Raw genomic sequence first — 14,144 nt, forward strand, 5'->3', positions numbered from 1 at the left:
AGGCTCTGTGGCATTTCTGCGGGATCCTCCTGGAGACAGTGCCTTAATCCAGCACTTCCCAGATTGGGTTTCACAAATATTAGGGCCCCTGCAAATAATAAAGTCAGGTAACAGTAGGGCTTACTCCATGCCAAGCACTCTTCTAAGAGCTCTCAATGTATTAACTCATTGAATTTTCACAGTGACCCTCTGAGGTAGGCACTACTGTTATCCCCATTTCACCGAGGAGGAGACAGTAGCACAGAGAGGCTTGCTCAAGGCAAGACAGCTAGTCAACAGCAGAGCCAAGATTGGAACTCAAGCAAGAATGTTCTAGAATCCAAGCTCCAGGTAGTACATAAAATCTGGCCAAATATGTCAGAGAAAATAGCACAATGACTATTGGCCTAGTAAAGGTTCCAAAAAATATAGCAGCAAAACAAACACACACATGCACATTTTTTGGACAAAAGTTTTCCATACCCATTTTATTTAACAATACATTTTTTTTCTTTCAAGAATGAACATATGGAAAACCCTTTGGGAATTGCAGTCTTGTCCCTGAGAGTGACTCCAATAGAGGCTGGACCCTTTGTTTGGGGGCTGGAGGACTTCTCTAGTCCCTGATGATCTCTAATCAATCCTGATGGGTGCCATCTTCTCCCAGAGCTGCAGCCCTCCCTAACAGAATCTGCCAAGACCATGCACTCCTTCGCACACTTTAAATGCAGGGAAACAAAAACCATCAGAATTTGATGGAAGCCCTTTTGGTGTTGTCACAGCTGCACCTTTAGCCTTGTGCTTGATTTCTCTCTTTCCTGACTGGGAGGAGAAGTGGCTGTTGGAGAAGGTTAGTGGTTGCCTCATTATAGCTGAGTTTCATGGTGTGTGTGTGTGTGTGTGTGTGTGTGTGTGTGTGTGTGTGTGTCAGGGTGGGTACAACACAGAGCAAGAAGCCAAGAGAAAGGAAATGGACAGGCAGAGGGGGAAGAACAGTTTTTCCAAGCTACCCAACCTCTGGTCCAGCCAGCAGGGGAAGTCTCCTGTGCAAGGGTGAGGCTGGGAGAGGGAGGGTATATGTAGAGTGTCCAGTGTTTCCACGAAGAGCTGTGGCTTCACATTAAAGCCTGGGAACATGAGTTAGTTCTTGGATTTCTGAAACCCGATTCCTTCCTGCCAAAGGAAGTCTGGCAGCCACAGCCATTAGCACCACGGACAGCGCCAGCCTGCCAGGTGAGCCCTGGGGAAGGCCTGGACTTCGTGCTCAAGAAGCAGACAGACGCTGCACTGGTAAGACCGGGTTTTGAGAGAATCACAGGATATTTTTGCACTGCACAGATGGGATCTTAGCTGGACTCACTGTCTTCTATATCCCCCTCTGCTCATATCTCATCAAATGGACACAGGGTCCCAAAGGGGAAAAAATGCTGGCTAGGGACCCAGAAAACGGTACCAAAGGAGGGTGATGGAACCAGAAGATATATCCGGGTGCTCCAAGGGTGCACAGAGATAGCTGAGGTCCCAGGAGCACTGTGGCACTCTATTGGATTCCCTGACTTGTCTGTATCTTCAGGGCTTAGCCTAAAGTAACTGCCCATTAATGGTGCAGGGGTAGAGGGCCCTGCTCCAGGGCTAAGTTCCACATCTGCCTGAAAAAGGGCTGAGTCTCCCTCTAGGGGAAATCCTTATGGTCTCAGATGAACTTTTGAATCAAATGCCTGCTTCCCTCCACAAACAATACGTGTTTTCAGGACATGGAAACTTTATTAACAGCACAAGAGAAGCACAAGCCTGCAAGGAAAAAAACAAATAAGAAGGTTCTCTGGTGGCCTCTGGAGCTCCTGGCAGCTTGCTGTGCTGCCCAGGGGTAAAAAACACCCACCACTGGGCTCCCCTGTCTCATTCTGCTCCATCTCATAAATGCATGTTGAGTGTTCAGTCCCAGGGCCAGCCCTGTGGAGATGAGGAGAACAAATGGCAGGGTCTTTGCTGAAGAACATACAGCCTCCTAAAGAGGAAAAGTCACTCAGAGAAAACAGGATAATGCAAGGGCCATCTGAGATTGTCACGTGTCACATGTGTCACCCCAGCCCTGGATCATAAGTGGCTCGGGTGAGGCAGGTCCATGTTGGTGGATGTTATCAGGGAGGCAAAAGAGGAAGATGGAAAGGTAATCTGTATAGGCTTACTTCAACCAGCAAGGAGCAGAATGTTTCTGCTTTTGGCTGGATTTCCCCCTTATCTTGTGCACAGTAGGCACTCAATAAATATTTGCTTCATGGAGGAGTGGTTAAACGGCACCACCTTGCCTGCTAGAGGACCGGCTGGCCCATGGTGGGAACAAAGCTGGCTCAGTGGGGGAGCCCCAGCTTGACTCACGATCACCTGGGGTTTCTGTCTGAGACAGAGCTGTCTTTGGAAGCTGGGGACCTTATAGGGCACTTGGGCTCTGGAGAAGGCAGACCAGGGACAGCTACAGATCCACAGCTCTGTAAAGACCCAGCCGGGGCGAACTCCGCAGATAATTAAAGCCCCAGTCAGTCTCTGAGAGGGCCAGGTGAGGGCTTTCAGGGGCTGGCTGATCCTCTTGACTCAAACGTGTTGCTGCTGCTTCTGGGCTAATGGGCCTGGCAGGTGCTTCCTCATTGGTCCCTGAGTAGGGCTGTCTGGATATCTTCAGGGGCTGAAGCTGGAGGGTTCTTCCCCCACCCCCTTCAGCTGTGAGCATCTCAGGAGCCAAAGCTGGAAATGAGAAGGAGCCCTCGGGTCACGGTGGCCCAGCCTCTGAGAACAGAGGGAGCTTGTGTAGCAGCCTCACTCCTCCTCTGGCCCGCGACTGCGGGGCACTTGTCCCTGCTTGAAAGGACTGGGTATTGGTATCCATACCCCCAAAGAATGCCTGCTATAGTGCCCAGCATTTTCCTTTCAAAGCAATCACTCAGTAAACACACTGGAAGACTGAGGAGCTGGGGGCTGAATATACAGGGCAAGGGCTACTATAGTATCTCCAGAAAGTCCACAAGTGGTGCATAAAGAAAATAGAGGGGCGCCTGGCTGGCCCCATTGATTAAGCACCTGACTTCGCTCAAATCATAATCTCAGGGTCCTGGGATCAAGCCCCACATGAGCTTCATGCTTAGCAGGGAGTCTGCTTCTCCCTCTCCTTCTGCCCCCCACACCCCTGCTCATGCGTGCTCTGTCTCTCTTGAATAAATAAATAAAATCTTTTTTAAAAAATGAAGCTGAAGTGCACAGTGATCAATGTTTGTGGGGACTGGAGACTTGATAGGAAAGGAAAGATAGGAAAGGATACATGCAACTTATTGTCTACGCCAGTCCTACACAGATCCCTTCGCTCTATAGACCAGTCTCTTCACTGTGCCCCAGTCACCCCTTGAAGGGCTCCACCTCCTTTCTGCACCCAGGTCTTCTATCAGTTCAAATCTTACTTGTCCTTTAAGGTTATGCTTTGTCTCTTTATCTTTGGACAAGCTTTCTAAATGCTGTGGCCATAGTGACTTGATTTTGGCAGCCTCTTCCTGTCTATACCCCTTGTCTACACCACCTAATAGATATCTTACATGGCTGTTCGGCTGCTTTCTATTTTTTAGTCTTGTCCCTCCAACTGGACTATAAGCTCTTTAACTCTTTTTCTTTTTTTTAAAGATTTTATTCATTTATTTGAGAAAGAGAGTGACAGAGAGATCATGAGCAGAGGGTAGGGGTAGAGAGAGAAGCAGACTCCCCGCTGAGGCGGGTCCCCAATGCAGGACTCCATCCCAGGACCCTGGGATCATGACCTGAGCTGAAGGCAGAAGCTAAACGAACTGAGCCACCCAGGTGCCCAGCAAGGTCATCATTCTTGAATCCTCACTCTCCAGCTCCTACCCACCTCACCCGATCCCACCCCTGCACGGCAGTGTCCTGAATATCGTAGGTGCTCAATAAAATTCTTACTGAGAGAATGAATGAGCAAATAAATGAATGCATAAGGAAGGAAAAAAAGATGAGAGGGGAGGGGGGAGGAGGGAGGGAGAGAACCAAAACCATTTTGGTTTTTGCAAAGGCTGGCAGGAACCTGCATGGCTGGTAAAGTTAGTGCCCCCTCCTTGCTCTCCTTTCTTACTCTTCCACCATAAAAAGTGTCTTTTTGAGCAAACCATGACATGAGATAAGGGAAATTTTCAAACAATATACCATAGTAAAGAACTATAGATATTTATTAAACACTTACCATATTCTTATTTTTTTTAAGATTCTCTTATTTATTTGAGATGGAGAGAGAGCCCACGAGAGGGGGGAGAGGCAGAGGGAGAGACAGAATCCTTAAGTACACTCCCCACTGAGTGCAGAGCCAGATGTGGGGCTCGATCCCAGGACCCTGAGACCCTGAGACCATGACCTGAGCCAAAACCAAGAGTCTGACACTTAACCAACAGAGCCACTCTGGAGCCCCTTACCATGTTCTTATGATAGTTCCTGCCCTTACAAGGCTTACATTTAGCTGAGAGAGAAAAGTAGCACACACGAAACCTTCAGGCAGAATGGCCTAGTGGCTGGGATCCCAACAGGATATGGAGCAACTATTGGGAAATTACATACAACAATGATATTTGTAAATATATAAATTTATCTCCACTTCTTCATCTGTAAAGCAGGGCACACATCCCACAGAACATTAAAAGAATGAATGTATTTAAAACTCTTGGTGTAGTCCCTGGTGGTAGTGAGTGTTCAGTAAACATTATCTATTGTTATTATTACTAAAGATATCAAACTTCTAATGCATTTCTGTTCTGAGTTGGTTACTAAGAACTTCAGGCATTGGGTTATCCTGGTTCCCTCTTGATTGTTGATTTCCCCCTTCATATTATATCATTTTCACTAGCAAATAAACATGCCCATCTTTCTCCCACCATTAACCTCACTTCCTGGATCCCACAGCAGCATTTGGCTGCCACCCCAGTTCTCTGTCCCCTTCCTTCTCAAGCTTCTCAAGAGTTGTCTGTGCACACTGTTTCCCTTTCTTCATCTAACACACATCTTGAGTTCATTGCAAACCAGTGCTTTCCCCAGCCTCCTGACTAGGAAGGGTCTTATTAAAGTCCTTTATTAGTCAGGCAAGGCCAACTGCTGTGACAGATAAGCCCCGAATTTTAGTAACTTAATACAATCCAGATTTATTTCTCACTCAGTTCATGGTTCAGTGTGGGTTGGTGTGGGCAAGAGGGGAGAGGGCCTCTGCTCCACGCAGTCACTCAGAGACTCAGGGTCCGTTCATCAAGTGGCTCTGCACCCCCTGGGACGTCAGGAGCCTCTGGGTCTAGCTGCCAGATAAAGGAAAAGAGAGCTTGGAAGATTACATGGGAAATTGTAGGGGCCAGGCCTGAAAATGGCTTATATCACTTCTGCTCACGTTCTCTTGGCCAGAGTTCAAGCATATGTCCTCACCAGTCTGCTGGGGAAGCTGGGAAATGCAGTTTGGCTGTGCCCAAGAGGAAAAGGAGATGGTTTTGTGAGCACATGCCATTATCCTTCCCACAGTCCCCAATAACTTCTATGCTGCCACATCCACTGGATACTTTTTGTCCTCACCTTACTCTCTTAGCAGCTTTCCAAATATCTTGAAATGCTCTTTTCTGTAAGTCATCCTTTTAGTTTTCTTCCTTGCTCTGGCTACTTCTTTTCAATCTCTGTTGCAGATTTCCTGTTCTCTCCCCAGCTTCAGAATGACTGGGGTGGAGAGCTCGTTCATCATGAGACTGGGTTCTCCCTCTCTCTCTCTCTCTCTCTCTCCCATTCTCCATTCTTCACTCTCAAAGCTACACATAATCTGTATTGCGAAGCCTTTGTGGTCTGTATCTCCATTTTTTACCTCACCTCTGAGTACTAGACTCATATATACCACCCAGGTGCTGTCTTCGTCAAATATTTCACTGATAACTCAAACTTAACATTACCATACTGGGCTCACAATTCCTTCCACTTCCTACCTCCCATCTCCCACAATAGATTATTCTTCCTCAAATATCCCCCTGCCATGTCCATTCACTCAGCTGCTGACGCCATATCAGGAGGTGACCTTGATTTCTCATCCTCTTCCTCCTCTCTTAACTTCCATCTTGAATCCATCAGCAAGACCCATGGATTCCATGTTCAAAATGCATCTGGAATTCACCTACTTCTCTTCTACTATCCCACACCAAGCCACCATTACCTTTTGCCTGGATAACATAATAGCTGCCAAACTCGTTTCCTTATTTCTATTCCCTCCCTCACACCATTCACCGCAGAGCAATCAGGCTGTAGTTTGCAAAATGGAGATGGAACTTAAACTCCTTCAGGGGCTCTCAACTACACTCAGCGTAAAATCCAGACCTTTTAACAGGACCCCAGGACCCTGTGTAATGTGGCCCCTCCCTAACTCTGATCTTATCTCATGCTGCCCTTCCCCTTGGGGATGGAGGTAGGAGATCAGCCAATGTATTCAAGATGATGTCTCTAAAGAGCTTACAGTCCATTTGGGGGCACAGATCTAATTCAAAGAAAGCATGCTAACAAACAGCTATGCCAGGTAGTAGCTATTTAAATATAAACCCAAGTGACACAAGTGGAAAGAGGTATAGGGAGCCCTGCAGTATAGCTAGAATGGACAGGACCTGTGCTGTTTACCACTGTGCTGAGTGCATGTAGCACAGTGCCTGGCATACAGTAGGGGTGAATAAATATTTGTGGAACAAATGAATGATATGATTCCTCACCTACTGGAGCTCACGGCCTGGTGGAGGAGGCTAATAAGTAAACAAATACTTGGTCATATGATATACGATGGCAGGGGCATGTATATTCAAGGGACTTTTTTTTTTCTTTTGAGAGCGAGAGAGAGAGAGCAGTGTGAGGGAAGGCAGAGGGAGAAGGAGAGAGAGAATCTTAAGCAGGCTCCACGTCCAGCACAGAGCTGATTTGGGTTTCGATCTCACGACTCTGAGATTGTGACCTGAGCAAAAATCAAGAGTGGGACCCTTAACCTACTGAGCCACTCAGGTATACTCATTCAAGGTGCTTTAAGGGTACATTGGAAGGAATTGTCAACTCTGCTTAGAGATGGGTCAGAAAGACTTCAGACAAGGAAGTGACACTTAGCTGGAACTTGAAGGATACTTAGGGCTGAGTCCAGAGATATGAGCAGGGACTGGTGTCCCACACTGAAGACGCTAGGGTACAGATGAATGAAAAGTGGGGCTCATTCCTGGTGGGGGCCATTAGAATGTCAGATAAGACAATGTGTGACCAACTATTCAACTGTACGTCACAGCCCACAAGAGCTTTGTGAGAAGGTGCAGGTGTTGGTGCAAGAAGTGCAGGCTGGCTTACTGGTGGCAATTTGAGGCAGATTTGAGTTACTACTGGGCCTTAAAATGTAAAACCATGGTCTAAATGGAAGGCAATATGCTAAGAAAGGTCATAATTAATATTAATGAGAAGACAGTCACTGATGACTCGAATCACTCAGGGAGAGCAGAAGCCAGGCTGATGCGGAGGGGCGTCAAATGCTCCAGCAGGACACTCTGTCTGACTCTGCCATGGTGAGGGAGGGAGAGGGACAGGGGAAGGACCTGATGACTCATGTGGTCTGGGGCAGAAGGCTGCCTGCTCTCCACCAGTTCTAGCTGCCACCGTCCCTGCTCCCGGTGGAGTGCTGGCCTTGAGAAGAAGCCCTCCTCCCTGTAAGCCATCAGTGCTCCCAGGAATGCTGATCCCCAGGAAAGGTTGCTTTGCTTGAGTCTGAGAGGGTGAAAGCCTAGGTCTCAAACATTTGCCCCTCCTTACTTCTTTCCTGCCCAGATTCTGCAGGGGTGAAAACACGGGGATTTGGGGATGGTGGTCTACAGGGCTGGGGAATTCAAACTGAGTGATTATCTGCCTGGAAAACGTTTTTGCAGGTGGAATTGTGGGACAGGAAACACTTTGGACACTTTTGGTGGAGGGAAGGCAGCCAGAGCAGAGCAGCCTGAGGGGAGTGTGGGAGGGGTTGTCCAGTCCCCCTTCTCTCCTTTGGGGAAGGATAGAGCATGTGGGTGAGCTTGGGTCTCTCGCTTTCTTAATTCACAAATCTACCCCCCACCCTACTTACTACCCACATGTCTCATCTCAGTGGCCTCGATCATGGTGGTGGGGGTCTAAGGTATCAATAGTTAATAATAATAAAGCTAACCTTTACTGAGCAGCTATTAGTCTAAGGCCTTTACATTAATTCACTCATTTAGACTCTTAATAACTCCGAGACAGGTACTTTTGGCATTCCCATTCTTCACACTTGGAGACTGAGGCTCAGAGAGGTGAAGCAATTGCCCAAAGTCACATAGATACGAAGTTGCAGACCTGGGATGGCGTGGCTCCTGGAATCACCATGGCTCACGAGTTTTAGGGGTGACTCTAGGGAGGGGAATGGAGGGCTCCCAGGACTCAGCAAACCAATGAAGAATGTATCCAGGAGCTAGCTGACAATAGAGTTCACTGCCAGGTTCTCAGAGCCCCTGGTCAGGGAATGAGGAGTTGAGCTCTGTCATGTGGGCGGGGGACACTGGGAAGCACTATACACTTTCAAAACCTCTGTTTTCTTATCTCTACAGTGGGAGAGTAATTGCTAATCCATAGGGATGTTGGGAGGAGAAAGTGAAAGAGCACGTGCAAAGCGCCTGATGCATCAAAGTGGGTGCCCAATAAATGAGTTCCTCCTCCCCCTTCTCCCCTGGGTAAAGTCGGCTTCAGACTGGGTCCAGTCATCTTCTCCACAGATATGTACTGAAGGCCTGTATGCACCAGGTGACAGATCTTATGCTCTGCCCTGGGAAACACACCCATGAAGAAAGAGGCTGGAGCATCATGGGGTGGGGTGGGGAAACAAAATGGGTTTTTAAGCGACCCACAAGAACACAATACCTAATAAATGTACGTTCTTCTCAAAGCAATAGCCTCAGGAGGGCGCACGGTTCTTCCAGAGATGCTGATGCCTTGCCAAGCACTGATAGCAGAACTTGGACTTTCTTCCCAGGCCTGGCCAGGTGCATGCCCACGGCAGGGATGGGGGACAGCAGGCGCTTTAGGAAGGTAGTTTCAGAGAAGAGAATGCCCAAAGTCACACAGCTGCTAGCTGCTCAGGGTGTCAGAAGACCGGGGCTGTGCATTTCTGGTCTTCCCAGGACACAGGAGCATTTCCCATCCTTCCTTTATCCTCACATGCTGCACTGGAGATGGATAATTCTTCTCTAAATCTGGCGTCACCGCTTATTCAAAACTTTGGCTCAGAATGGCTTTGGACTTTTTTTTTTTTTTAAATGTATAACTAAACCCACCTCAGTAGGAGGGAGCCGGGGATGTTCAAAGGAACCTGTGTGTGGATCTGCCTGGTAGCGGTGGGCGGGGAGTGGGAGCTGGGTATCCCAAGGTTACCACCAAGCGCTGGGTGTCAAGGATTTGCATTTAAATGATCTTTATACAGAGGATAAGGGCCAATGATTTTCTTGGTGGCAGAAAGGGGCCAAGGCTCATAAACTCTTGTATCGGGGCTTTGAGCTTTTCAAAGAATCACTCAAAGAGTTGCTGGAGCCCGTTTAACAGCTTGGAGTTCTCGGGCTAGGTGTGCGGAAGACCTTCCAGAAGCAAGATTTTTTTCATTCTGAAGAAGTCAGGAGGGTTTTCAGAGAGTCCTTCGTTCCAGGGCCTCAAGAGACTGAGCTCCTTGACTTGGTGGGTTGACGTCTGGTCCCGCTTGCAGGAAGGGGGGGGGGGGATGGATTAGGTGACCCCTCCCCAAACGACCGTGCTGGCACCGGGATTCCGGGAACCTTAGAGACAGGGCGGCGGTGCCGGTCCGCCGGTGAGTGCGCGCGTGGGCGTGGGTGTGCGGTGGGTGGGAGGCGCGCGAGGGGGGCCGCGGGTGGGTGTGTCAGAGGCGCGGGGGCCGGGGATGCGCCCGCTGCGCCCACTTGTGGCTCGCGGGCGCCGCAGGAGGAACCAAGCCTTCGCCGCCTCTGCTGAGGACGCCGCGGGATAGGAGGAGGACCGAAGGCTGATGACATGAGGGCGCCGTCTCCCGAGTGATGGCAGCGCGCGCTGCCTCGCCGCCTCCGCCGCTCAGCCCCGGACTCCTTACGTCAGGGTAGCTGGGTCCCCCCTCCGCGCGGGAGCCAGCGAGCAGCGGGAGAGCAGAGCAGAGCGCGCCGTGGAGCCGGGGCGCCCTCACTGCGCGCCGAGCCCCGGCAAGCTGGGTTGAGGAGGCAGCGCCGCCGAGCCCGCGCGGGACGCCGCCGCTGCACCCGGCGCTCCGCAGCCGCCGCCGCCGCCGCCGCCCGGACCCGTGGGGCGCCGGGCTCAGCCTGGGCGCCCCCCGCCATGCGCGCCGGGCTCCGCGGCTTCCCCGAGCAGCCCCAGCGCGGCTGGCACTGGCACCTGGGCCGAGACGCCTCTCGCTAGAAGTGGTCGGGCGCCCGGAGCAGGGGGTCGCCACGTCGGGGACGCGGCCGGGATCCGCGGAGTCGGCCCCCGAGCGCGGGGAGCGGGGCCGCCCGCGCCGCCCCACCATTACCTCCCCGGGCGGCAAGGAGGAGCTGGTGGCGGTCGCCTCCCGGCTGTGGCAGCGGCGGCGGCGCGCCTGCCTGGCGGCCGTCGGCGTGCTCCTGGCCATGGCGCTGGGGCTGCTCATCGCCGTGCCGTTGCTGCTGCAGGCGGCGCCCCCCGGCGCGGCGCACTACGAGATGATGGGCACCTGCCGCATGATCTGCGACCCGTACAGCGCCGCACCCGGCGGGGGGCCCGCTGGCGCCAAGGCGCCGCCGCCCGGACCCAGCACGGCCGCCCTGGAAGTCATGCAGGACCTGAGCGCCAACCCTCCGCCTCCTTTCATCCAGGGACCCAAGGGCGACCCGGGGCGACCCGGCAAGCCGGGGCCGCGGGGGCCCCCTGGAGAGCCGGGCCCGCCTGGACCCAGGGGTCCCCCGGGGGAGAAGGGCGATTCGGGGCGGCCCGGGCTGCCCGGCCTGCAGCTGACGGCGGGCGCGACAGGCGGTGTTGGGGTGGTAGGTGGCGGAACCGGGGGCGGCGGCGACTCCGAAGGCGAAGTGACCGGCGCGCTGAGTGCCGCCTTCAGCGGCCCCAAGATCGCCTTCTACGTGGGTCTTAAGAGCCCGCACGAAGGCTACGAGGTGCTCAAGTTCGACGACGTGGTCACCAATCTCGGCAATCACTACGACCCCACTACCGGCAAGTTCAGCTGCCAGGTGCGCGGCATCTACTTCTTCACCTACCACATCCTCATGCGCGGCGGCGACGGCACCAGCATGTGGGCGGACCTCTGCAAGAACGGGCAGGTCAGTCACCCTTCACCGCCGCCGGCCCCCGCGAATCCCCGCAGCCTCTCCTCCCCACCCCGCGCCCCAAACCGCCTGGGAAACCAGACTCCTTTCTCCCCACTCGCGAGCGTCCGGGCGAGCCCCGGGAGGGAGCGCGCCGCCGCATCCAGCTTCCGGGTGCGCCCTGGTGGCGTTTGCCCCCGTGTGGCGCGGCAGGCTGTGCCCCGAGCGCCCAGAGACCCCGCCACCTGCACTTTCCAGCTACTAGCGTCCCCGCCAGCAGCCCCGCGGGCACCTCGGAAACCTCATTCTTCTTTAGTTCTCCCTTTTCGCTCCCGTCGCCCCTTTGCCCTCCAGTCTTCTTTCTTCTCCGCCTGGTCCCCTGGTTCTCCCCCTTCCCCGCTGGGTCAGGGTTTATGAAGCCCCCTCTGTCCTTTCTTCCGGGACTTGACTTGCCGGCTGCCTAGAGGAGGGGACCGGAAAGGAGCTGGCCAAGTTGGGGAGAGGGAGAGGAGAGAGAGAGAAGCCCGGGTGGGAGCGTGGACCCTGGAGCCGCGGGCAGAAGGCCGGCGAGGGTTGGGGGGCGCCATGTGGGGGTTGGGCAAGGCCCAGGCAGGGGTGCCCTGGCCCACCCGCTCTGGCGGCTCGCCCCCAGGTCCGGGCCAGTGCCATCGCTCAGGACGCCGACCAGAACTACGACTACGCCAGTAACAGCGTAGTGCTGCACCTCGATTCAGGGGACGAGGTGTACGTGAAGCTGGACGGCGGGAAGGCGCACGGAGGCAACAACAACAAATACAGCACGTTCTCGGGTTTTCTTCTGTACCCGGATTAGGAGCGCAAGGAGCGCGGGGCGGAGTGGCTTCAGGCCGCCCTGTGCCCGTGTCGGAGAGCTGATATTCCTGGCTGGAGAGGACCACTCTCCCTTCATGACACTTCCTGACATCTACGGAAAAGACGCGTCCCTGCTGTCCTCCCTGCCCCGCTCCGACCTCAGTGTGTCTGCAACTCACCACGCCCCGCTCTGGGCTGTCCTCCCGGTCCCGGTCCCCAACCTGGGGAGGGAGAAGGGAATGCCCAAGTGGCAAGGTGAGCCTGAACCCGATCCCCGGAGGCGGAGGCAGCTCCGTTGAGACTTTGCAAACCTGATTGGACTGGACAGGCCTGGCGGGAGGCCTGCCCTTCCAGTCCCCCTCCTTCTCCGAGTGCCCTGAGACGGACAGCTCTCAGCCCTGGCCAGCGAGGTAGGCCAAAGTGAGCAGGAACTCCCTGGGGCTATCCTTCTTTGTGACCCAAAATACCTGTGCAAATTTCCCTGTCCATCAGCAAAAAACCACCCCCGCGGCAGAACCCCCGCAAATGGAAAATGCACCTCTCCACCGCACTCCTGAGTCAGACCCACCTTGACACATTAAATTATGTTTTTAGACCATGGGCTCCGACTCTCTCTCAGTGTGGCCCCAGGATGGGGGGCCTCCAGACATCCACCTTGGTGTAAAGACCTTAACTAGGCCCTGAGTAGCCTCATCTCCTGCTTGCCAGCCGCTGCCTTGGCCCTGCCACCTGGGGTGGGTGAAGAGACGTGGGGAGATGGGGTGGCAGCCTCCCTCCCTTTGGGGATGTGCTCCCCTGGGCTGTAGCCCTGAACTGTAAGAGCCCAGAGGAGGGTGGGGGGAAGTTAGAAGCCCCTGGAGAGAATAGCCTTGTGGGAGGAGGTCAAAGGGCAAGAGTTTCTGGAGAAGGGAGGGGAAAAGAAGTCAGGGTCATCGGTCATCTGCAAATGGGAGGCATGAATGAGGCACCTGCCAGCAGGTGATCTCTGGGACGTTTGCTCCTAAAAGGAAGTGCAGAAGTCCTCCGCAGAAATCCACCCACTCAGGCACATACTAGACTCAGCCCAGGTCCATTTGCTCACACACCAGCTAGACTCACATCTCTCAAAGGAGCTGGTAAACCGAGACAATTCTGTGGACCGTCAGCTCCCTGAATTCATTCAGAACCCTGTGGTGAGATAGACACTTCAGGGAGGGACATCCTTTTTCTGGAGCCTTCCCTTCCATTTGCACGGTGGTGTGGGGCACCCGCTCCGAACCCCTATGTCCTTATTTGGTCTCCCTTCTTTACTTCCTTTCACCATTCCACACTCAGGAGTTCGGAAAACCCCCACATGGCTTTGGTTTTTTTTTTCTTTTTGCTTTTTTGTTTCATTTTTAAATCACTGAGTTCCAATAAACAGTAAGTTATCTACAAAACAACCCGCTTGCAACCTGCTCTGCTTACTGAGCTCGTTTGACCAGTTGTCTGAGGAGAAATGCGAGTGCGTGCTCAGAGGCGACTCCAGAGTGCGTGTACCTGAGAAAAGCTGGAAATATGTGTGCACACACGCACGCCGCATATAGATCTAATGTTACGGCTGTCATCACCAGTCCAAGTGACACTCGGGCACACACACACACATTCGTGGGTCCATGTCCATGTGGTGTGTGACCGTGTTCACCGCTGGATGTCTGCCCCCAGATCGCATTGTGCTGGACTTTAATTCTCGGAGGATGCTGAAAGCTGTTGAGTCCCATCTGAGAGACAGTTACACCCCTGCCTTGAGTCCTGTCACTGTCCCTATTCCTCTTTATGCTCTTATTTTATTTGAATAAGGGATTATTGTCATTCACTTGAATATTAGTGGTGATTACATCTATTTTGAGTCCAGGGATAAAGTGCTCCAAGAAAGCTGGGGGAAAACAAACACACACACACACACCATCATCTCTCCAGTTCCAGACCCAAACGGAACCCCAGTTCCCCACCCCGCCCCAC

General features: G+C 53.0%; 1 protein-coding gene across 3 annotated transcripts; it reads left to right on the forward strand.

Moving 5' to 3' along the window:
• Positions 1-10,664: 10,664 nt before the first annotated feature.
• Positions 10,665-12,750, forward strand: C1QL2 (complement C1q like 2). Of its 3 annotated transcripts, none has more exons than XM_045804063.2 (3): positions 10,665-11,046; positions 11,095-11,348; positions 11,986-12,750. In XM_045804063.2, exons 1-3 carry the CDS (start codon positions 10,665-10,667, stop codon positions 12,163-12,165), a joined length of 816 nt encoding a protein of 271 aa, XP_045660019.1. In that variant the 3' UTR covers positions 12,166-12,750. The 3 variants fall into 3 exon arrangements, with proteins under 3 accessions (XP_045660019.1, XP_087719321.1, XP_045660018.1); XM_087863195.1 differs by having other exon boundaries at positions 10,665-11,016; positions 11,062-11,348; XM_045804062.2 differs by having other exon boundaries at positions 10,665-11,348.
• Positions 12,751-14,144: the final 1,394 nt, after the last annotated feature.

Source organism: Ursus americanus, chromosome 1, assembly GCF_024610735.1.
Source record: "Ursus americanus isolate L20-20 chromosome 1, mUrsAme1.1.p, whole genome shotgun sequence".
NCBI lineage: Eukaryota > Metazoa > Chordata > Mammalia > Carnivora > Ursidae > Ursus > Ursus americanus.

Excerpts from the sequence above, each read along its gene's own strand:
- C1QL2 (XM_045804062.2), top strand. The coding sequence starts at position 10,665 with ATGGCGCTGGGGCTGCTCATCGCCGTGCCGTTGCTGCTGCAGGCGGCG. Across the intron at positions 11,349-11,985 it reads ACCTCTGCAAGAACGGGCAG|GTCCGGGCCAGTGCCATCGC; the intron begins GTCAGTCACCCT and ends GCTCGCCCCCAG.